General features: G+C 47.6%; 1 protein-coding gene across 1 annotated transcript in view; it reads left to right on the forward strand.

Moving 5' to 3' along the window:
• The window catches only part of Gat (sodium- and chloride-dependent GABA transporter), a 583,447-nt gene that overhangs the window by 495,976 nt on the left and 62,958 nt on the right, over window positions 1-24,513 (forward strand). Inside the window, exons 7-8 of the mRNA XM_075670790.1 lie at window positions 2-114; window positions 3,611-3,742. Of these exons, the coding sequence (XP_075526905.1) occupies window positions 2-114; window positions 3,611-3,742 (245 nt within the window). The remainder of the gene's footprint in view (window position 1; window positions 115-3,610; window positions 3,743-24,513) is intronic.

The following is a 24,513-nucleotide window of genomic DNA, read 5'->3' on the forward strand; positions in this document are numbered from 1 at the left end:
GGTCCGGGCCTCGCGTTCCTGGCGTACCCGTCTGCGGTTCTGCAGCTGCCCATATCTCCGCTCTGGGCGGTGCTCTTCTTTCTCATGATTGTCATGCTGGGACTGGACAGTCAGGCAAGTCGAGCCACACACCTGAGGTGTCTATTGCTCTTTTCGTCTCTGGTATCTGCATGTATTGTAATGGTTACCTCCGCCTGTCTTTTGTTTTTATTTTTGTCCATTGTTTTCGTACTTATTGTCGTTTTTGTTGTCGTTACTCTATGGTTGCTTCTTTTCGTTGTTATTGTAGAGGTCGTGTCAAGAGTTTTTCCTTGTCATGTCTACTTCAACGTAAGTTAAAGCAAAATGTGCGCTTCTGGTGTTTCAATGGTGGCAAGATAATTGCTTCGCGCTACCAAGTGGGCCTTTAGGAAGGCCTTTACATAAGCCATTGTATTGGCTTGCTGGTGTTTCTAGCAATAAAAGTTGCTATTGTCCTGCTTTTCTTTTCACCTTTCTAGGTGTTGTTATGATCAACCCGTGAAGTCTTAGAGGAATTCAGACGTACGTACTCATGACAAAATGACTTGTCTCGTCCCAGAATAGGCTGTTACGGTAAGCCTGGACATCAACCTGTCGAGTGTGAAAAGCTTTCAAGTGGGCGTCCCAATGGCAACATAATTGCCCTCTTCTCTGAAACAGCATCACCCCTTTTATTCCCCGAGCTCACACAAAGGGATGGACGAAGAGAATACAAACCGAAGGGCTGGAGATCTTCGACGACAGAACTTGACGAATGCACTAATACTTTCACAGTCTCCCCAAGAAGGTGTCGAAGACCACAAGAGCCGCAAGAGACTCAGCTGCGACAATGGACATTGACCACCCTGCGTTTGTGAAACCTGATGATTTCACTGGGGAATATGCGTGGATCCGGCAGGTAGTCGAGAAGAATAGTGTTTCCTTGCCCGTAGCCAGCGTGAAGATTGAAGGGCCGTTCTGACTATTGCTTACTGAAGCAGCAGTATCGCCAAATATGTCGAAGCACTATCCCTAATTATTTTGAAATCACATGTAAATGCCGTTCAAGAAAAATGGCCTGAATTCTGGTGCCCATACGTTTCAAGCTCTCACGCGTTTCCAGGCTCCAGAGATCGTGGAGGAGATAAGTTACGGCAACGAAGCCCCCTAAAAATGCCTCGTGACATAGACACTCAGAAGCACAGCAGATAGCTAGTGAAATCAGTAAACAAGGCGCTAGCGAGGAGGCATCCGGGTTAGTGAGAACACCGCAGCAAGGGCTAGCAGAGAAATCAAACTAATTTGCTGCTGCCACATTCGGAAAGCTCTTTAGGCATGCTGAAGGTTGTTAAAGAAGGAATCGCGGCGGAAGAGCAAAACAGTTGTGTCACGAAAGCAGAAACAAGGACTATTCAGGAGGACGTTCGTTGCGTGGACGAAGTTTCTTGAAGCAACGCCAAAAGATTCAAGGAGACGCTGAAGAACTCCCTCGTACCTCCACACTTGGGTGACTTTCCAGCATCGTCAAAAGGAGATGAGAAAGCCAGGGCAGTCCAGCAGTGCAGGAACCCGGCGCTCGGGAACCTCACAGGCACATTGGGCGACCACTGGCGTGGCGAAAATTGGCTTAACAGTGCAAGATCAGGCGAGCCAAGTATTCGGCTCAGCGAAGAATATAGAAAGTCGCCACACCGCAGCCCGTAAGACAAGAAAACAGGGTGTCACGCAGAACTTCAAGGGACTAGTTGTGGCGGGTGAGCAATCCTAGCGACAAATCAGAATGCGTCTCTGCGAGTAGGGGTGCGGCTGAAAGGTTTGGCTGGGTGGAGATATGCGTGTATGGACAGGACCAACCAGACTGCCATTGCCGTAAAATGCGCCACGAGAGTGAGGAAAAAGGAAGATGGGCAATTATTCTGCCGTTTACGGCCTCCTTTGAAGGGACGAAAAAGCATGCCGCGGGCACACAGTGGCAGCCGACGATAGAGGGAAGCGTATGCCACGTGCCCTTTGTTACCTTCGGCGACTCCCGAAGCCCTTCAGACAGTGATCCAATCGAGTAATAATAATATTTGGGGTTTTACGTGCCAAAACCACTTTCTGATTATGAGGCACGCCGTAGTGGAGGACTCGGGAAATTTTGACCACCTGGGGTTCTTGAACGTGCACCTAAATCTATGCACACGGGTGTTTTCGCATTTCGCCCCTATCGAAATGCGGCCGCCGTGGCCGGGATTCGATCCTGCGACCTCGTGCTCAGCAGCCCAACACCATAGCCACTGAGCAACCACGGCGGGTGATCCAATCGAGTGCGCATCAAGAGGTAATAATTGTCAAATTAGGCGCATGCATATGTTACTTGTTTGTTGGAAAAGGACTCTTTTTATTCTTTCCTTTTCTTCGAAGGCATTTTTCCTGTCCGTTTAGAATTTATGATTAGCGCTACTATTACTGCGTTTCAATACGTTCTCAGTCTCCCAAGAACCGTGCTTTCTCGGAAAAAAGAAACACAAGAACGTTAGGCATTAGGCTGGTTGAAGTACGCACTGAAGTCTGGTTTCCTTCTTTGTTAGTTTTCAGGAGTCTAGAACGAGGGCTGCAGGCATGATTTTGATAGTGTTTTATGTGAAGAACGTGTAAACTTGGCAGTTTCTGTGGTTAGTTAGATGCTCTCTCTTTGTTGTGCCTTCGGCTTGGCGTGGTTTATTTCCAGAAGGTATCACCTGGCAGGCCTTGGAACGTTCGTGGAAACGAAAAACAGGTCTGAACAGGTCTGAACAGGTCTGCCGGTCTGTTCGAGGTGCTTGGATACTGCAACCCCTTGGAGACCTCCTGTGGTGGCGAACGGACTGTTATGATCTACCTGTCAAGTATGGGAGGCATTCAGGCGTACGTTCCCATGACAAGATGATTCGCCTCGTCTCAGAAAAGGCTGTCCGGTAAGCCTGGACATCGACCTGTCAAGTGTGAGAAGCGTTCAAGCGGACGTGCCTATTTCGACATAATTGCCCTGTTCTCCGAAACAGCATCACCCCTTATATTCCCCGAGCTGGCGAAAAGGGATGGGCGAAGAGAAGACAAACTGAAGGGCAGGTGGCCGTCGACGACGGAACCTTACAAAAGCATATACTTCCACAGGCTCCCCAAGAAAATTTCCACGACCACAAGACAGCAAGCCGTTATTTAGGCCATCCTAGCCCCCGCGTTAGTGAGAAGCACTCGAGACTCGGATAAGAGTCACTACCATGTACGAATGAAGTGAATACAATCTTTTCTACTTTTTTCATCATCACTATGCCCGGCTTCGTCGTCGTTTTGCGACTCTTGCGATGAAGACACACCTCAACCAGTCAAGATTGTAGCAGTGCATTTTGGGCAGTACGTGACTTGTCTTAACCATGCTACATCGGAACTCACTCAGGATATATGTGTGTGCGTTGCAGTTCATGCGTATGAACAAAGAACTTCTACTTACAAGAAGGCGTTCTGATGCTTCATCAGGCTCTAGTTTGCCTTTGAGGTCAATGGCATTAACACCTATCTATTTGTTGTCGTTCTCAGAAGTGCCCGATATATCTGTGATTCATTCTAACGAGTTTATTCCATGCAGTTCTGTACACTGGAAGGCTTCATCACTGCCGTTGTGGACGAGTGGCCCCGACTGCTCCGACCTCACAAGGAGATCTTCATCGCGATCGTCTGTTTTGTCTCGTACCTCATCGGACTCAGCTTCGTGACACAGGTGGGAGGAGCCAATCGCGCAGGTCGTTCGCTGGCGAATAGATAAGGCCTGATCTGTTTGTTGCTTCTTGTTTCTTTCAAAGGGCCCCTTTTCATTCCTTGCTTTCCTTCGAAGGCGTTTAGCTATTCCGTTTTGCATTTATTATTACCGCTATTATGGCTGGGTTTCCATACGTTCTCAGTCTTCAACAACCGTGGCTTTGTCGGAAAAAGGAAGTACGAAAACATTAAGCATTAGTTAGTCATTTAGGCCACTGCAGTATAGTGATGACGAGCTTACAGTCTGGTCAATTGAAGCATGCGCAATCTTACGGAGCCATGGGGGTATTGTTACCCTTTGTACCCTTTAAAAATATACATTACGTTATAGCGCCAAACCGCAATGCTGGAGTGGTTAGTCTGTGCAACTCACAAATTAACTTTATTTGTTGAATTCAAATATGTTATCGCCCCGGCTTCAAACTTTTCCGTCTCCGCAGCTTATATATTTTGCCGGTATACTCAGGATTATTAAACGAAATTGCTTATCAAATTGCCGCTTTTTTTAGCTAAATATAAGCGAGAAGGTTGGCTACGCCAGCCGGCTATTCCAGATAGAGCCGGAAACTGGTGCCATCGCATTCAGAAGGGAGCGTCGGGTGCATCAGATCTAAAATATATGAAGACGTACCCGAATAATTTTCTAAACATATCCGTGCGCTAGACGCAGGAGGTAAAGGTTTGCGTACACTCATGCGAAATGAAGAAGGTAACATATTAGAAGGGGATATGATGTGATGCGATACGTGCAGGAGGTCAGCAGTTAATTCGTCAAAAAACAAAGGGTTCTGCCAGGTTCTACAGTTTAACGAAAAATGAAGTATGTAGTGCACGACATATTTTTAAACACCACTAGCGTACTGAGCTCTTTCATGAAAAATACGGCGATATCCGTACCCCGATAACAAAGATAACAACATTCACCACAGCACGTGTAGTAAAAATAAATTTATTTTAAATAAAATACAATTTTAAAGTGTCAGACCCACTTTCCAAACATTTTGATTTCTGCAGAGACCTATTCCAGTGCGAACGAAATGATAAAAAGCTACTGGAGAACTCCCAGTTGTGGTTGGTGTGCTAGTGCGGAAGCATTCTTCCCAGTCGTTCACCTTGCACGCATACGTCTGTGACGTATCTGAGCGCGTATCATCGCGTGATATATATATATACATATATATATATATATATATATATATATATATATATATATATAATGAGCAAGCCAGTCATTATATCATCAAGATTTAACTGGGGTACTGTAAGTAGACCAATTTATTTCTACAGTCTGCTTCTAACTTGTCCACGGTGGCAAGGAATGCTCGCGTCTTCCTAAATCTCTCCCCCTCCTTTTTGATTTCAGCGAAATCAAGATGAACAACCTCGAAAGAGATATCTGTATACTCTGGCAAAACGATCTTGTTGTCTCTAAACTTGTACTTGGCTTTAACAAGCCAACACTGAGAAGAAGCATTTAGTTGCGCAAAACATATACGTTTGCCCTTAAGGTAAGGCGAATAAAGGGTGGAGCAGCCAAAGTAGCAGTTTACAAGTATCAAAGCTAATAAAACCAAATACCACAAGTAGTAAAACAGAAACTATCAAAATTATTTTCAGCGCAATTCTTAATCACAGTGCAAAGTATCAATTGTTTGCAAAATATCAAATAAACAAGCTAATACTGCCCTGCAAAAAAAGCATTCTGTTTCGTTCCGGGCAATGTATGACATCAACGCTTAGTTGTTGTATTTCGCTAACGCCTTCAGCTATTCTGCCCTTCAGCTGCAATAGCTCTAACAGGTATCAACGCCTGGTTGTCTCTGCGCAATTTGAAGTTGTGATGGCGTTACGACACCTCAGAAGCACTCTGGAAGGCAATCAGTTGAAGCTGTTCACAGACAACTAGACGTTGACGCACGCATTAGAGCTGTCGCAGCCGATGGGCATAATAGCTCCATGGGTTAGCCAAATAGAATTTTTCCACTTTGACGTCATGCATCGCCAAGGACAGAAACATGAGGACGCCGATGCCCCATCTCAACTCCACGTGTCGCACGATACGCCTACCAGAATTGTAAGGCGTTTACAGCTTTGAGCAGGCACGGAGGGGTTGGAAGAGACGCCAAGTGTACGGTCCGGAAACCAAAGGGCCGACAGTCGTGAAGCTTTACCGCACCAATCCAGGGTCATGAAGACACGACGGATTTCGGAAGTCGTACTGCAACGTAGCCCAGCGATTCATTTGGGAAAACATCAAAGAATACATCACACTTTATGTGAAGCTTTGTCATCAGTGTCAGCTTGTTAAACCCAAGTACAAGCCTACAGGCAACAGGATGGTCTTGCCAAAGTATTCCGATACGCCTTTCGAGGTTCTTTATCTGGATTTCACTGCAATCAAAAAGAAAAAGGGGTGGGGTGACTAAGGAGGACGCAAGCGTTTGTTGTGGACGTGGACGAGTGCAGGCGTTCTGTCGCCGCCAAAGATGGGAAAGAGGACACGAACCGCGCGATGCTGGAACGAGAATACTTCAAGAACGTCAGAGTCTTCATCGCACACAATGGCCCAGCATTAAAAAGCGAGACACTGAGACTTTGGGCTGAGAAAACAAAATTCACCCTGCGTGCTTCAACTAACCATCGGGAATCGAATTCCTTTGGAGAGCAAAAATAAAGGATTTGAATATGTACATACATACGCTTATACCCCGAATTCGACGGCGGCTGGAAATGCACCTTGAAGCAGCCGTCGTGCATCACAACAAATCACATACATCGGGGCTGGGATGCAGTCCACATTTTGCGGCGTTTGGCACTAGCTCATGGCTGCCAGCGGACCACGAATGTTGTCTAGTGAAACAAGTCGATCTAAAGGAACATCCCAAGACATCTCAGCAGCGACAAAAGTATAAAGTTAAAGTGAAAAAAAAGCTTCACCTCAGGCACAGCCTAAAGATGCCGGAGATTGAAGGAGATTCGTGGATTCTGGTTCGAAAGGTACTTGATTCCAGGACGCCCTTTACAGGACCTTACTAGGTTGTCAAGACAACCAGACAGCAGGGACTGCTAAATATAATATATTAGGAAGGACCCAGTAAAAAAATTCGGAGGACACCTAAGCACTTAAGAGTGGTGAATGCGAAAGCATTAATGCCAATTGAACGCCGGTGAGTGGTGCTTCAATTTTTGAGCTGCCAGTGATGTTTTGCTGTTGTGCTGTGGGGTATGTTATCGAGTCTCGAGATTATATTTTTCACAATTTCTACATTAGCATGGTCCCTGTAGACCGGAATCATTTGGAAGATATTGCTGAGAAACAAAGCGCATTTACTTTCACGCATTGCGTTCGGTAATGTCTATGGGGACAGTCAGGCGGAAGATTTTTTCAGTGGCCATGATGTACTTGTTGGGAGCTCAGTTTAGCGTAGGCAAGTAATACACGTTTTGGCAGGTTCAGAACGAAAATTGGACTGGCTTTATTCAACACTAAAACAGGTTTGCCGAGTGGGAGTGGTGGCGCCCCTGTCGGGCAGCCACCTCAGCAGGTGCAATGACCCCCACTTGGAGGCCAGGCGAGGTAACTGAATTTTACAGAAGCGGGACACAAATCACAGTGACAGACGGTCGCTACATATTCGTTCCCATTCAGCAGGTCCGCTGCCCGCCTCTTGTTTTGCTGCCTTCTTCCGATCCCTAACTTAGTCGGCGGTGCACTGGCGTGTACGGCCAGGTTTCGCTGCTGCCGAGGTGGCGGCCGCTGACGATGTAGATGCTTCACACTCCATAGCGGTACGTGCAGCCCGAGCCAGCAAGCTGCAGCAGCCTGCGGTGCGAGAGCCGCATTCCACCGACGTCATGCATGACGAAACACTGCGGACGAAACAGCGACCACAAGGCCGGCAGGTGCGCGCAGTAGCTAAGTCCAGTGAGAAATGCGGAGTGCGCGCCGGCTTCCGACAGCGAGGGTGACGTGGCGTCGCGGCGATGGCCCTGACGCAGCGCAATCAGGAGGCGCTCCCCTAGACTTGCTCGGCTCCGTCGGGGCGCGCTCGGGGGGGATGCGTGCTCGTCACGTGGCGTCGCAGCCAGTGGGAATTTAGGCGCCGTTTTGGCTGCTACACACGCCAGCTTTTTTGCTCAGAGCCCTTGGGGCTATTCGCTTCAAAATTTGAAAATACTTCAGTTCGAAATATTCTTGATACTAACTTCGTGGGGAACAAGGCAGCCGATTGCGTGTGCGTGGCGGCCCGCATCACAAGCGTGGTAACGGAGAAGACGTCGAAGTTAGGAAGAAGAATGTAGCAATAGATTGGTTCCACCTACAGTGCCCTAGTGAAACAATACCCTCTAAGACTTATGGAGCGCATCGTGTCAAGCCTCTCTCTCTTCTTAAATGCTCTCTCTCAATTTCTCTCTCTCTTTCTCTTGTGAAGCATTACAGACGGACATATTTTCGAGGGAAGTAGCCCTACAGTGCTTGCACTTTAAAACGCGTCTGTTTCAATGCTCACTTCCGCCCCATTCATGGCTCCTATCCTCATCCGTGGCCATGTGCCTGCAAAAGCCTTATGCGGTCCCATGCCTAGTGGCATGGTAAAGTGGACATCCGTTCCTAAAAAAAGTGATATATTCACCGGCGGGTATCGCAGCATCTGCTGCTGGAAAACGCATGTCCGGTCGGTGTGCTTTACGGCGCCTCTGTTGGCACACGGACCTTCAGTGCACTACATGCCTCATCACGCTGTCTTTATCGAACGCTGTCCATCCTAAAACGCATGCCTTGGTCACGTGTCTACAATGTAATAACGAATAGGGATGCTATCGAATAAGCGACAATGTTCACGATTTTTACAGTGCAGTAAGCGTCGCTTGCTTGAGAGCTGTGGCATAACAGTAATACTTTGGTTAGTGCAATCACCAGCACAAAGTAAAACATTTCTGATAACTGCGGAGTTATAAGTGGTTGCAGTGGAAGGCCGCTGTTTTCAATAAAGACGACCTATATTGCTTACCGCTTAATTCGCTAAAGAAAAACTTCTCGAAATCTATTCGCTGCTAGACACCTGCTAGGGCATATTGATTCATTTTCTTTAATGAAAATTAAAAGAAGACCATGGAAAATACGTAAATGCTTGTGAGATATGCTGCACTAGAACAGCTAACAGTAGAACTACGTAGTGGCAGTTTCGCCTGAAGGGCGAAACCTGTAATGCGATAGCAAGGTTTAGAGCTGCATCGAAGTTCCTGGGACGGTGATCTGCCTATACATGTGGCGACACGATAGCGCGACTGAGAACTCTACTACTAGCACTCATCTCCTTTGTAGTGTTCGGTATGAACAGTGTGCGCATGTGTGTGGTGGCATTAACGAAAGGCGCGCTATGCCTGTGTGTCCGGGCGGGGAGAAGGGGCCATGCTTTTTTTCAGTTTCAGAGTGAAATGGGGGGGGGGGCGTGTTCTGTATTGAAGCGCCTGCATGCATATTGCAATTTATTCTTCCTTTCGATCGAGTCGTAACTGCACCAAGCCAACAAACTAAAACCACTTCATTCCAACATCTCAATCGAAAGATTACAGATGTTGAGGACCGTGGACTAAAAGCCAGAAAGCGGCTAGACAAGGCCCACAGTCCCTTTAACTTAGCATAGACGAATGGGAAAGATAAGCGCAAAGCTAAAACATTGCTAACCAGAGCTACATAGCAGCAAAAATAAAAAGAAATATACAAGAAAAAAAGATATACACCAGAATATAGCAATTTCAGATTAAACGAAATGCACTAGACAAACATAAGCATTCGACGCAACAATGTTGATAAACATATGCATATGTCTGCTTACTATACATACAATGAAAGCAGCTCACTAGCAAAAGCACAGGCTAACAAACGCAGCCTAATGGTATGGCAAGAAGTACCGTAGCATCCGTTTTCGTAGTTGGTTCGAGTTGAAGGATGTTCCTATTTTTGGTTAAGGCGCGTTGTTTCTGTTTTCCTTTCAAAGAAGAAATGCTGACTAAGAAGTTGTTATTCCTACAAACAGCTACCTCATAGCGTTCAACAAATGTGTGCTTGTATAGCTTCGGTAAAAGAACTACATTTGGTTGATAAAAATGCGGTGCAGTGCGACTGTCGTGTGGGAAATGCACGATGGCACGAGTTGCCTTTTTCTGGATTCTACGGAGGTTGCTGATATTGACTGGGCCAGTCGTACCCCGCACTAATTGGCAGTACTTTATATGTGACACAAGCAAGCTGTCGTAAATGAGAAGCTTAATATCTTTTGGCAAGTAAAATTCAAATTATTTATTAAATTACGGAGTTCTAACGTGCCAGAACCACGATCTGCTTACGAGGCACACCGTAGTGGGGGACTCGGGAATAACTGGCCCACATGGAGCTCTTTAACGTGCACCTAAATTTAAGTACACCGATTTTCGCGCATTTAGCCCTCATCGAAATGCAGCCGCCGTGACCGGGATTCGATTTTCGTCAGCGAAATGTGGTGTGAGGAATGAATTAGGCATACAGTCTCATGTGAACGCCAGAAGTGTCGCACAAGTTTTCCTTTGACACATTTATTTATGGGCTTTGTGTAACTGCAAGAAGCGATATGCGGGTATTTTGTCATTCGATATCAGCGCTTATTTATGCATTTATTCATTAGAGATTAAATATATTGTTACGTGTAGAAATACACAGACGGAAGAGGCTATTTACAGGCTATTTACACTAATTTACACTGGACTGGAGCCAGAGCACCAGGCCGACATTCGCTCGCGCCAATGGCAAAGACCCACTTCGTCGTTCTCGCGGCGCCTCGTCTCTTGAGCATCGCTCGATGATATCGTAATAATAAAAAACACAGCGGTAAGTGTTTATTTATTTATTGTCAGTGCCCTTAAAGGCGTTCAGTGGAGGGTATAACATGAGGGTGGGAAGTACAAACGTAAAGGTTTTTCATGCAGCACTCGGAGCATGTTCAGTTCTGTGAAAGGTATATCATTGCTTTGTATGTCGTGAATGACACGCAACTAGCGCCGGAAATGCAAGCAGTGTCCGGAAGTAGTCTCTAAAGAATAAGTGGACTGCAATATATCACTCATCGAGGATTTGGGTGTGTTCTATCAGACATCATTTCTTTGGGCATGTAACTCGCTGTGTTGGTGTGTGATCACTAACGGTCTTGCTTTGCGATGGCCATATTAGGAACACTCTTTACTGTACCTTACATAATGCATAATCCATAACAAAAGAACATAATTTTCAATAATAAATAAACATTCTTAGAGAAATTAAAGTGTTTTGATTGCTCGTTAGAGCTCAGAGAGAGAGAGTGAACTTTAATGAGCACCAGCAGTTCAGTCGGCTGGGCCTAGGCCTCCCACGATGGGACGTCGAGGTCTTGCCTCTTCGCCGCTTCGTAGGCCTGCTGGGTCGCCAAGAGTTGGTCGTCGAGATGGGAGCTGCGCAGGGCGGCGTGCCATCTCGACGAGAGGGTCACGGGACTAAGGTCTGGGTATTGATGTTTGCACTCCCATAGCATGTGGTGGAGTGTTGCCGATTCAGTTTTACAGACCTTGCACGTCTGACTCGGGTAGATGTCGGGGTGTATAGTGTGATAGCGTGTGAGGGAGGGGTATGTATTCGTCTGTAACAGGCGAAGGGTGGTTGCCTGTGCCCTGTTTAACTTGCGGTGAGGGGTGGGGAAGGTTCTTCTTGTGAGGTAAAATGACTTCACAAGGTCGTTGTATCTTGTAAGGCGATCGCGTCCTGCGGGTGCACCTGCACCGTCTCCGGCACGGTTGACTAGTCCTCGTGCTACGCAGTGTGTAACCTCGTTGAGGTTGGTGAGGTGCAGGTGGACTACGCCGGCGTGTGCTGGGATCCAGACGAGGGTGATTTGATTTTCAGACGAACGCGGGGCTTGTCGTGAGATACGGAGTGATTGATGAGAAATACGACCTTTGATGTAGTTATTGATTGCTGCGCGAGAATCGCTCAGTATGGTGTGACAGGCTGGGTCAAGAGTGGCCAGGGCGATGGCCACTTCCTCGGCCGTCTCGGCATTTTTGGTAATGATGCTGGCAGCATGTCGGAGCAAGCCGCCTGCTGTGGTAACCGCCGCAAAGCGCCGTCCATCTTGGTACTCAGCTGCGTCGACGAAGGTGACGCCCGCGGTGTTGTCATAAGCTTTGATGAGGGAGGTAGCTCGTGCCTTCCTGCTTTCTTTGTTGTAGTCTGGGTGCATGTTTTTCGGAATAGGGTCGGCGTGTATCCATTGCTGAATGTCGCGGGGTATTGGGTGTTTGTCTCCATGTGGACGGTGGTAGGTGATATTAAGCATGTTTAGAATGCTGCGGCCCGTTTCCGTGAGGGTAAGCCGCTATAGTTGAGATCGACGTTGGGCCTCGATTAACTCGTCTAGCGTGTTGTGGATACCAAATTGTAGTAAAAATTCCGTGCTGGTGTGGTTGGGTAGTCCTAAGGCCTGCTTATAGGCTCCTCTGATAATGATGTCCAGTTTAGTCTTTTCAGCTTTGTACCAGTTGAGAAAGAGGGCAACGTAAGTAATGTGACAGACAATAAAAGATTGCATAAGGCGGATGAGGCCTTCTTCCTTCATACCCCCACGCCGGTTGGTCACTCGTTTCAGCAGTCTGGATGTATTAGCGGTCTGTCGAAGGATCTTGGAGATAGCCGTAGAGTTAGCTCCGTTAGTTTCTATGGTCATACCAAAAACGCGGATGCTAGGGACCACGGGTATAGGTCTGCCATCCCTCAGGTTGAGCTCTATTTCCTCGTATTGGCGTTTATTCGTGAAGCCCCGCGGGGGGCGTCCACGGAGTGTGGGGCGGTATAGGAGAAGCTCCGACTTTTCTGGGGAACAGCGAAGTCCCGTGCCTTCAAGATAATTTTCTACGACGTCAATGGCGTCTTGTAGGGCAGTTTCGATTTGGCCGTCACTGCCTTTTGCAGCCCACATTGTAATGTCGTCGGCGTATATGGTGTGTTCAATGCCGTCGAGTTTTTGTAGTTCTTGTGCTAATCCGAGCATAACCAGATTAAACAGTATTGGGGAAATGACAGAGCCTTGCGGTGTGCCCGTGCTGCCGAGGGAGAGTTCCTCCGATCGAATGTCTCCGACCGACAGCAAGGCCTTCCGATTGGATAGAAAGTCTCTTACGTAGCTGTAAGTGCGTTCTCCAAGGTTGAGCAAGGAGATGCGTTCGAGGATGGTGGAGTGCCTTATGTTATCGAAGGCGCGCTCGACGTAGAGGCCCAAGATCGCCTTCGTGTGACGGGATTTGCCATCTAGGATTTGATGCTGAAGTTCGAGCATAGCGTCTTGGGTGGAAAGATGCTGTCTAAAGCCAATTATCGAGTTGGGGTTAGCACATGTGTCTTCAAGGTGAGTGTTTACACGGGTTAGGAGTGCGTGCTCCATGACCTTGCCTACACATGAAGTTAGCGATATGGGCCGGAGATTGGCGAGGCTAGATGGCTTGCCGGGTTTGGGGATGAGAATTACTTTGGCCGTTTTCCATGTCGGGGGAATGGATCCCTGGAGCCAGCAGTTGTTGATGTATTCGGTGAGTTGTTGCACCGGGGGGTCATCTAGATTTCTTAGTGTTTTATTCGTAACACCATCTGGGCCTGGCGCCGAACGGCTCTTCAGCTTATGCAGGGCGGCATGAATCTCTGCCACGCTGAAATCTTCATCAAGGGCAGGGTTGGAGGTCGCTGTGTATGGCCCGTGAGGTTGCGTGGGCCCAGATGGGATGTACTTTTGACATAACCTATTCTTAACGTGGTCCTGGCCATGCGTCTTGCTTTTTGTGAATAAAAGCTTGGTGAGTCGATCTTGTTGATATGAGCGGGTTGTGGTGCTATCAATCAAATGCTTGAGGATTTTCCACGAGCGGGGGTGGTGGAGTTGCCCGTCTAGAGAGTGACAGAGCTCTGTTCATTGCAGCTGACTTAGAACGCGGCAGTGTGCTTCAATTTCCTTGTTGAGAAGTGCGACCTTCCGTCTGAGTCTTCTATTGAGCCGTTGTTCCTTCCCTCTAGAGAGGATGGATGATTTGGCCTCGATAAGGTGGGCGAGTCTACTGTCCATGCGCTCAGTCGGGGCGTCTCTCGTGATAATGCGGATGGCCGATTTAGTATCAGACAGTCGCATGACCATGATTCCATGTCGGTAATGGGAGTGTCCGTCGTTGCTGTTACACGGCGTTTACGGAACGCATCCCAGTCCGTCCAAGTAAAGTCCCTTGTTCTTCTCTTAACGGCTGTTAGGTTTGGCAGAGTAATTTAGATGACAGAGTGATCACTCCCGAGGTCGTGTTGAGTGTTGCCAATGGGCGTTATCTGCGTTTTCGGTGAAAGTGAGGTCTGCTGTCGTGTCTCGTTCAGTAGAAGTGCCGAGGCGAGTGGGGAAGGCTGGGTCAGTAATGAATGTAAGCCCGAGATCATGGGAGTCATGCCATAAGTTACGACCTGCAGCAGAGCTGTGTGTTTAACCCCATCCTGTGTGCGGGAGATTGAAGTCACCTCCGATGAGAAGGGGGCTGCTGCCTGCAATGTTAAGGGCCTTTTTGAAGATGGTTAGAAATCGGCTATGGCGTTGAAATGGAGTATTGTAGATATTGAGGATAAATATTCCTTCCTTTCGTTTTCTGTGCGGGATGAGCTCAATGAAGAGGTGTTCGATGCGCCGATCGTTGAGATCGTGTTCGATTGCGCTAATTCTTTTTCGAAGGAGTGTGGAGACTCCGTGTGGAGCATTGTTCGCAGTGAAAGAGTGATATCCTGGAAGGCTGACCGGAGTATCGTGCGTTTCCTGGAGTAAGATTACGTCGGGTTGACATGAAGTAATACTGAGGTGTTGACGGAGAACGGGTTGTTTATGGAGGTAGCCTCGGCAGTTCCACTGCCACAATGTTGTGTCAGTGTTAGTGTGGGCCATGATAAAGGATAGGGGATGCCACAGGTGGCAGGGTGGCGGCGACGGTTCCTGTGGTGTCCATGGCTACGGCTTGAGCTGTGGAAGCGGTTTGTGTGAAAAGGGTTTGAATATTAGCTTCCATGGCGGTGACTCTGTGCATAAGGGCGATTAGAGAATTCTGTAAAGTTTCCACCGTGCTTTGTGGTATTACGAGCATATCCTTGACTTCGGAGCGTACTTGGCCTTGAGCTCCTTCTTGGAGGGCTCGCTTTTTTGGGGCTGGTCTTGAGAGTTCTTCGGGTTCGCTGTTGGTAGCGGGTTCTGGGATGTTAGGTGTGGGTTGGGTTTTGGGTTGTTTGAGGCTGTGAACCTCCTGGGTAAGCTTTTGGATTAAATCACGCATAACTGCGTTTTCTTTCTTAAGGTGTTCGATATCTGTGTTGGGTTTAGTCAGTGGGGGCGATTTTACGTGACCCTCTCGCGAGACGCCCGTCAGGGCCTCTGCGAAGCTCACCTTTTCTGAGGTATATCTGGCTCCTGGAGTCGACGTGGATCTTTATCTGGACCGACCTCGGTCCGACCTCGGTCTGGAGAGGGAGCGGGACCGGGATCGGTGCTTGGCCTCCATGGACGGTAAATCTTCTGATTGAAGGGCTGAATGCTGTGCTACTCGGAGTTCTCCGAGGCGTCTTCTTATAACTTACGACCATTCGGTATGGCGCAACACTAATCTAATCAACACTAATAACGCCAGACAAGTCGATGCTAACATCATAAATGATCGTAATCCCCTAGCCCTGGCCGCAAAGCGAATCAGTTCCACCACAACCATCGTCATTGCCTTCGACGGACCTGACGTACCATACATGGTTCGGTATGGCGCAACACTAATCCCATGCTCCCTGTACCGCAAGCAGATCGATATCTGTTACCACTGCGACCGTCTCGGGCACCGCATGGACGTTTGCCCGTTCCCTAATAACAAGATCTGCCTGGGCTGCGGAGCTCGCAACCCAGATCAAGATCATCAGTGTACACCCAAGTGCACGTTGTGTGGTGGACCCCACCCCACAGCGTACAAAGCTTGTACTGCCAGGTACAAAACGCCGTACGTTATACGAAGACGCCTCGGTGAGAGGGATGCCTCTGATGACTCCTTTGGTAGTATTATCTGGGGCGGCTTCGTACGCGCTTACCTCGTGGGTTACCCCGTTGACTTGGATGGACTTGATTCTGACGTACCGGTCCGCATTTTGCGGGCTGGGTGTGCTGATCACCATGATGTTTTGCTGGTTGTTCGAGCATATTGTGTCGTTTCGACTGTCTTCTGAGCTAAGTTGCGTTGTTTGAAAAATAGCTGCAGTCACTGTACGGCTGCCGACCTTGGAAATATTGAGGGCTCCTTTGGGTCTGACGATGATCTTGATCTCATTTGCTGGTAGTGGGAGCATGCGCGCGGCCTTGAGAACCTGAGTTCTAACTTGCTGCCTGGGTCTATAGCGAGAGCGAGAGCCTTGCGTCCTAGGTTGTTGTTCTTGGGATAATTTTCTGCCCCGCTGCTCGTCTGGGCGACGGGCGGAACACCGACGGAAACGGGTGGTGCACCAGCCCATCTCGGCGGTTAACTCTTCTGGGGAAATATCTTCGCCACATACTTGGACTTCCATGCTTCGCAGATTTGGCCAGGGGCTTGTGCATCGTAGCAGAGCAGTCCTGGTGGTCTCACGGTTCGAATGGTACAGAATTAGGGCTGGTATGCGCAGAAAATCGCGGCGAAAACATTTCGAGAAGATGGAGCCGATGTAAACACAAGCTATATTAGGTAGCGGCGACGCTGCTACCGTAGCATATAAATAGCACAGCGTAGCCTGTACGAATCTAAACCGAAGCTTCAAGCGAGCAACTTCATATCTTGCCTCGTGATTTTCTCGGTATTCGATTGCTTGTAAAGCGCTGTCGCAAACTTTGTTTTGCAGCCTTTCACAGAAAGAACTTTAAGCACGAGTAAATGATGGCTGCCGTGCTTTCGATTCTAATGACAGTGATAAACGGGATTGTGAAGGCGCAGACGGAGAGAACACAGCCAGAACTGGCTTAGCTACTTAGCTTGTTACCGTTCGCGAAAACCACATTTTGTGGCTCCATATTCACGAAGTGCAAAGCGCTAATTCTGACAGCCAACTTTCTCGCCAATGCTCTGTAGCTCTCAGTCTATTGCAAGTATCTAGAAAAAAATATCATACGGAAATTGGTCGCTAAGACAACTCTGTCATTACGCCGAGTTTAATTTACTTGTCATAATTAGTTCACAGTGAAATTGTAAACGTTACAAAACCCCCGTCTGCTGTTAATACGTGACCGTCTACGGAGGGAGTATGGTTACAGAAAACGGCTGTAACTCTTGTTTTGTCGAAACAATCGAGAAAAAAATTGCGTGAGAATTAGCCGCTAAGATGAATCTAACGTTGCACTCTAAAACAAAATTACACTGATTGGGTTGTATCTTTCCACACAAGAATAAACGTCATCTGTCTTGTCCGCATTTCCTTTCTTTAACGCTGCGAGCCCGGTGCTTCGCAGTAACGAACGGCATGCGCGTTATCACCGTGCCATAGCATTCCCGACAGGAAAGTAGCGGGAGTGGCGTTTTCAAGAGAGGAAACTCAAGCAAGGCAGATGACGATTATCGTTGTGTGGCAGATATATACCCCAAAGGGTGTACCTTTGTCTGAGAGTGTACTCCCAGTTTCATTTACTTTTCATAATTACGTAGTTCACAGTGAAGTTGTAAATACTGTGGAAGTCCCGCCTGCTGCTAATTCATGGGCTTCTACGGAACGGAAACAGACAGCCCCGTGTTTGTCCGTTAGAAGAGAACTCTACTCATTCCAAGTTTCATTCAGCTAATTAACTAGAAAGTGTGCTCAATCGCAAATTACAAGCAAACGTGTTTTGTTTCGGGCACTCTTTTGGATGGCGCCCTGGTAAACGCATATCGTCGCTGGAGTCGAGGTATGGTTCAACGTCCACCTGCGTTTTAACCGTGACGCGTTTGCCGTCAGCACTGTAGACGGGACGAAGTTGCGCTCGTCTACCTCCAATCGGGCTCTTGCATATGCGACATCGGAAACTTTACGAGGTACACATTCTGGCAGCTCTTTTCCACCGACTACACGCCCGTCGTTGCGGTGGGCAGATTTAAACGTCAACGTGCGGCGGTCCGATGGCAAGTAGCTGCTGTTCTTTGTTCTCCAACAATTCGGTCTGCAGTGTTAACGTGACCCCAAAGTGCCTACGACGACGCTTAAGCGGTCGTGTGTAGATTTGACACTAGCCAAGAGCCTAACCGGCGTTGTTTTAGAGCCATTGGAAGCGTATCACAGCGACTCATAGCCAGGAGATGTGCACATACGCTGAGTTTCATTTTTTCGCCACCACGTGGCGTATTGAACTTAAAGGGAAGCTGAAACACTTTTCGAAAAAAAACAGTTCGCTGCCGCATTCTACAGTTTTGAGTCCCCTGAACACGAATATCTGGTTCAAAAAGGGTGGAAACAAACGCAAGCGGTTGTTTTTTCAAGAAAACGCGCACCAGCGCCTCAGGGCATCGCGCGAACGCCGCTGTTGCCCGTGATTCGTCGGGGCCGCTGTGACGTCAATCGCGGCAGTCGCCGGTCGGCGCCGCCGCACGCCGCCGTTTCAGAGCGTAGCACGCTGTTCTTTTCTGGCTTCATAGCTGAGTTCTAAGCATTATGGAGCGTTCTCGCTGTCTTGCACAGCTTGTATTTTTGCCGTACATGTTCGAACCGACAGCCGATACGGAAAACGATGGCGGCAATGGCGGTAACGGCGGCAACGACGATGTTGAGTGTGCCAACAGCGAGAGCTATTTGTGCACCTTCTCGTGCGTTGGAAATCTTAGCTGGTCGTATGTTTTTCTTTTTTTCATGTAGCTGCACGTTCCAATGACGGGAGAAAAATTGCGCTAAAGTGTCACTGGGAACTTGCTGCTGGAGGAATGCCGAAGCACTAACTTCTCATTAGATTGTAAAAACGGGTGCAATTCCGCGATGTCAAGCACCTTGACGCTGCTTGTCAAAAGTCCCGTGGTTTTTTGAGTGTTGATACACGATCGCGAACATAAGTGTCGCGTTTGAAACCGCGCACATGCAGTGCTGCGAGGTACAGTCACGGAAGTTGCTTATCATACACATCCAGAGATGGCCAGAGGTATTATATGTGCAATATTCATACTATGGTTCGACGACTTTGCGACTGTGGCTCGATCAAGAATCGGTACGCGTTCACCATGCTAGTGTTGACATAAAGATATTAGGCAGTTTTAGCACCGCCGTTTGGTAAACACGATAACTGCAACCGTACGTCGAATGTCACTAGGCAAGCCTATACTCCATTTCATACTTCAGGTGCAACGCTGTGGAAGCTACGCACGAAGTCCGGTCACCAAAATTTATTACTGCGCGCGTTTCCGTCTATGCTTCGCTGCGTGCCAGCGGCGTTTGCTCGCACGAGCGTGCATGTGAACTTGCCGCGACGGGCAGCTTCACGAAAGAACATTTTACGAAAATCGCAAAAGAAAACAAACGTGTGCGGCGGCGGCGGTGGCAGATCTCTCGTAGCGTCGTTCAGTAAAGCGCAGGACGGAAAGAGGCACGCCAGCACATGCCAGCGCGCCGGTCCGGCAGCTCGGTCGCCGCGAATGGCGTCACTCTCGCCGGTTCTCTCCTCTGGCAACCACCCCACCCGGCGCTCCGGGAAGCGATAGGGCGTGTCCCCGGGGGCGATTTAGAAAGCGATTTCCGCCCCTTATATTAACAAAACGAAGAAAAAAATTCGGAACCGTAAATTATTAGGTCTGTTCTTCCCAGTCCCAGCAATTCATGGAAATTTAAAACCGTTTCAGCTTCCCTTTAAAGAATTGAAAGTTGTGCCATAACGTATGCCTTGTCGCACAACTAATGAAAACTCAATAAAAAGAAGCACACCCTGGTACTGTTGCTTCACCTCGGTACTTGCAAACGAGTGCGCTTATGTATCAGCTTTATCTCGAAGACCAATGTTCGAATGGCAATGAATCGACGATTTTGCTAGACACCTGGCGAGGCAGATCGTCGACATTGCGGAAGAGATGTCTGGCCGAGATAACGGCTCCCACCAAGCTTCCGTTGGTTTTCCTTTCTTAATTGTTTTTCTTTTTATCTGTGCACCACCGCAGCCGCAGGCTCGCGTATATTCAGCGTTATGTTTCGTGGATTTCCTATAGAACCGATGTGATGCATTAAGGGTAAGCTTTAGCTCAGGCCTATCACCGATGCCGGCTGCTCAAATTCATGTAAAACACGTAAACGCGTTCACGAGAAATCCGCTCAACCGATATGAATGAGAATTGTTCCATTTAAGAGAGAACTGTAAATCAGAGCGATTGCGGCAATTATAATTTTGATTTAGGCCATGTCGTTTTTGACAAGAATTGACTGAAATTGGTAAATTTGGGAAAAAAACAGAACTACAAATTTTACAAATCCTTTACTTAGCATCAAAAACTAATATCGGATCTGTACATCTGTTGGAGCGTCTAGATCGGACAAATTTCGCGTGTAAACTCACGATTTATGTGAATGTGTTGCGATGCTTTTAAATGATTTGTGAATGCCACATTCATAAGTTAGTGATGTATTTCAGGGTGGCGATGATATATCATTTTTGTCTGCATTTGATGAAATATTCGGCGCAGCTTACAGAATGGCGAAATCGTTTGTAGCTGCTGAGGCACAGAATTGTATACTTCAGGTATTGTTTTCCAAAATTTCCCAATTTTTCAAAATTGATGTAAAAAACGTGCTAGCTACATAAAAAATTCGCTTTCACAGTAAACAAAACAGATGTTTGGCGGTCATCGACCCCATCTGTTTGGTCACAACAGAAACAACTTTTGATAAAATTTTCTTTAAAAACAAATGTTTTAAACCGAGTGCGCCGTTGAGCAACGAGTGAGATGAAGGCATCATTTACCGCGAACCGTGTTGAGTTGGTGTTCGTAACAGATGAGTTGGGAATTAACGGCAACGAGATTTTATTATTTAATAGTTTGAAAAGGAAAGAGGCCACGTTATACTTAACAGAGCCGCTACAATCAGAATTTTAGTAATTGTTTCGCATTGGCAGTAGGCGGACTTAGCAATACGATTGTCACTGCCAGATTCTGGGCTGTTTGCCGTGGTTTTTGATAAACAGTATACGTGTTACCCGATGAGAATATGCACTATATAATGTGAGAGCGGGCGAATGCTAAGCAGACTGAAGAAAGTGAAGGTCGTAAAATGAAAGGTGGTGCCCTAGTGAGAATGCATACTCCTTATGATAACATCGTTTCAATGCGGGTCATATTACGTTGCAATTTTAGGTTACAGTCCATGCAAGCCTAATTATGTACGTTCTTCACGTGCTAGTATTTGTCACAAATAAAATGGGCGAAATGCACAGTGACAATTTCGTTCTGATGAAAATAAAAGAAATTCAGCTTTAGAGATATTTATGGTAGACATATTCATTTTGCACCAGCCGAGCAAGGTACGAACATGTACATTTAGCGCGTTGACCATCGTTGGTAGGCATTTATGGGAATTAAAAATTGATGTGTCATCAACGTACAGTATACAAGATGTGAAGCAGTAAAACTATATACTTAATATAAATGAAAAGCAGGCATCTTGCTCATGATCTATCCTTGTGGTACGCCTAATTTAGTCGTTGTGGGCCTAGTATAAACACAAGCACTACCGACAATCGATTAAGTAGATCTGCTTCTTCATATTTTTGGGCAATCACTAGTTTTTCGAAATAAGGAAGGTTGAGTTCATGGCGGAAAGAGCACTGATTTCCCTACGCTCATTTGTCGCCCACCGTTTGAGCTGGGCACGGCGCATCAAATTGCTGACGGCCGCCCGTGCGGCGCCCCTGCCATCCCTCACTATAGGGTGAGCGGACGCAAGGGTGCGATGCAATGCTGTGGTGCTGCCGTCGTGGTCTTGCTGCTGTCGTCTCACACACGTGCTCACCCTAGCTGCTTGCTCTATGATAATGCTCGTCGGATAACGCACGCAGTGATCTGCTTCAATGGCCATTGTAAGTATGAAGATGGAGAGAAGTTTGCAGGCATCAAGGAACTGAAACGCAGGAAAGCGGGGCAACCGAGCATTAAGCGAGCACGGCTAAGCACCATATGTGTGGCTGTGTGATATTCGAACAGCGGAGTTTCTACTTACGCCAAGTTTTTCAGATTTCCCAATGACGGCACACACGCTTAAGTTTTTTACAAGTTTCGGCAACTGGTCAAGCGACGCTGGCTGATAATCTCCAGGTCATCAACATTCTGCGGTCGATCATGAATGCCATTCGCGTTATACTTAACAGTATGGAATCTTAGTGTGCGCAAAGCGCGCTACAGGTGCTGGACAGTTTGAGTAGCGTAATTGCAGCTGTTAATTGAAATCGTGGCTCTCCAGAAGGCGTCGTTTCGTGACGAAGTCCGGAACGTGTTGATATTTCAGTGGAACGTCAGAAGCCCTCGGTCATGCATGTCGGACTTTCGACAGTTTGTGTTCATGAATAAGTTTCCCATCATCGTCATCTGCAAGCCCCTATCAGATAACATCAGGCTGTCCGAGTATGACTGTTTCATGTCCGCCACGCATGGAGAATGCAGCAAGATCATCGTTTTCATACGACGGGATCTTACGTACATCCATCACCCAGCGCCACCTGACCAAGAAATCCAGTACGTATGCCTGACAGTGAAGAAAGGCGAGCTCACTTAACACAGTAGTTGAAGCGCACATGTCGCCCTCAAGTCGGCTGCGCTGCAAACGGTTACGACTAGTCACGACAGCGACTCCACAGCCGTTGGTGATTACTGGAGATGTTATTGCAGACCACGTTGGTGAAGTTCTAAGATAAACTCGAGAGGCAGAAGGTTAGTGTCAATTACCTCCGAACAATAATTGTGCTTGTTAAATGACGGAAGACCCGCATTTCTGCGTGGAACTGTCTACTGTAGCTGCATGGACCTCACCTTTGTTTCACGATCCTTCAATAGAAAGGTCAAGTGGTTTCCGGATACAGAAATGCGGGGAAGTTACGACTTACGCACTTATCTTAGGATTGAATTGATTAAATTGAAGTGATTGACTCAATTTTCGAACACGGCTGTCGTGATGACTTGTCCTCTAGCCTAGAGGACATCATAAAGGGTGCCCTATAGGCTGCCACGCATTCGCTTCCGAGAACGCCTACACGCACTGAATACGATATTCAGCTGGAGAAGCTTCGTGAAATTCATCGCCATGCAGAGGGAAGATAGCGCCGTACAAAGTCTGTACATTGCTTGAGGTTGGCTAGAAGAACTAAAAAGAAAATTCAGGATCGCATGTACAAACTTGCATCGCAAAGGTGGATATCATTCTGATAGTGTTTGGATCCTCAAAATCCTTTTTCTAACATAGGGAGAACAGTTCGTGGTCTCCCTCGAGCCCCTTAGCAGCGCCACCAATTCATGCCTTTGACCCTTCACCAACAATGCCGAGAGATTAACGTCGTTCACAATTACTGCAGGAGGATTGTTGGCGAAACTAGAGCCACTGGAATATCGACGCTCGGTCACTCACCGATTTCACGCGACCCCTACATGGACAGTCCTTTCACCATGGACGAATTCAAAGCTACACTTGCCCAGTGCCAGCGTTCATCATCACCAGGACCCGACGCTATAACCTACCCTGCCTTATGTGATCTTGGCGAAGAGGCTCGGGAAGTGCTTCTGTTCTTGTTCAACAGCTCCTGGCAGAGAGGTACGGTTCCCAAGGAATGGAAGACCAGTCGCCTTATTCCACTGCTGAAGCCTGGCAACTCACCTGTAGACATTGCATCATACTGAACAATTGCGCTTGCCAGTTGTATCGGAAAACTAATGGAGATGATGGTTCTAGCACGGCTACAATGGCACCTCGAACATTACCAGATATGTACAGATGCAGTGGCCAGTTTCAGGCATGGTCGTATACAACGTTGTCGACTTGGTGGAGTACGTGGATCACCAGGAGTCCTGTAAAAGATTATCTGCTGCCCTGCTTCTGGGTGGTAAAGGGGCGTACAATAACGTAACGCACGAATAGATTTTCAACGCGTCAGAGGCAGTAAGACTTGGCGGCAAGGTCTATTTCTTGATTAGTAGCTATCTACGTAAGATACCCTATTTCATACTTACCGAGGATGGCCCGACCTCCCAGCATTACAGTAGCTGTGGGGGGCCTCAGGGTGGAGTACTGAGCCCAAGGCTTTTCAATCTAACAGTTATTGGACTCACCGAAATCCTTCTATGCACCGTTAGGCTCTCCAATTGTGCCGAGGACATTAGTAATTGGAGGTCGGGTGTGACGCGACTGCAGCTTCGCGCGCGGTTTCAGAAGGCAGCCATTTTAACATCACCCTACCTTCGAGAACAAGGACTTCACATATCATTTTAAAAGTGTGGAGTGGTGGCGTTTACCAGGAAATCAATGTCTCCATATGTGATATCCGTGGACGGATCGCTGGTCTCGTACAACACAAGTCACAGATTTTGGGGGTGGTCATTGACAGAAATCTCTCCTGGACCCCTCATGCGAATAATGTGAGGAAACGCCTGACAGGAATTTGCCATATGTTTAAGTCCTTAGCAGGAAAGATGTGAGGAGTGCCAATAAAATCTATGCTGCAACTGTGCCGGGTC

Source organism: Dermacentor variabilis, chromosome 9 (genome assembly GCF_050947875.1).
Source record: "Dermacentor variabilis isolate Ectoservices chromosome 9, ASM5094787v1, whole genome shotgun sequence".
Lineage (NCBI taxonomy): Eukaryota > Metazoa > Arthropoda > Arachnida > Ixodida > Ixodidae > Dermacentor > Dermacentor variabilis.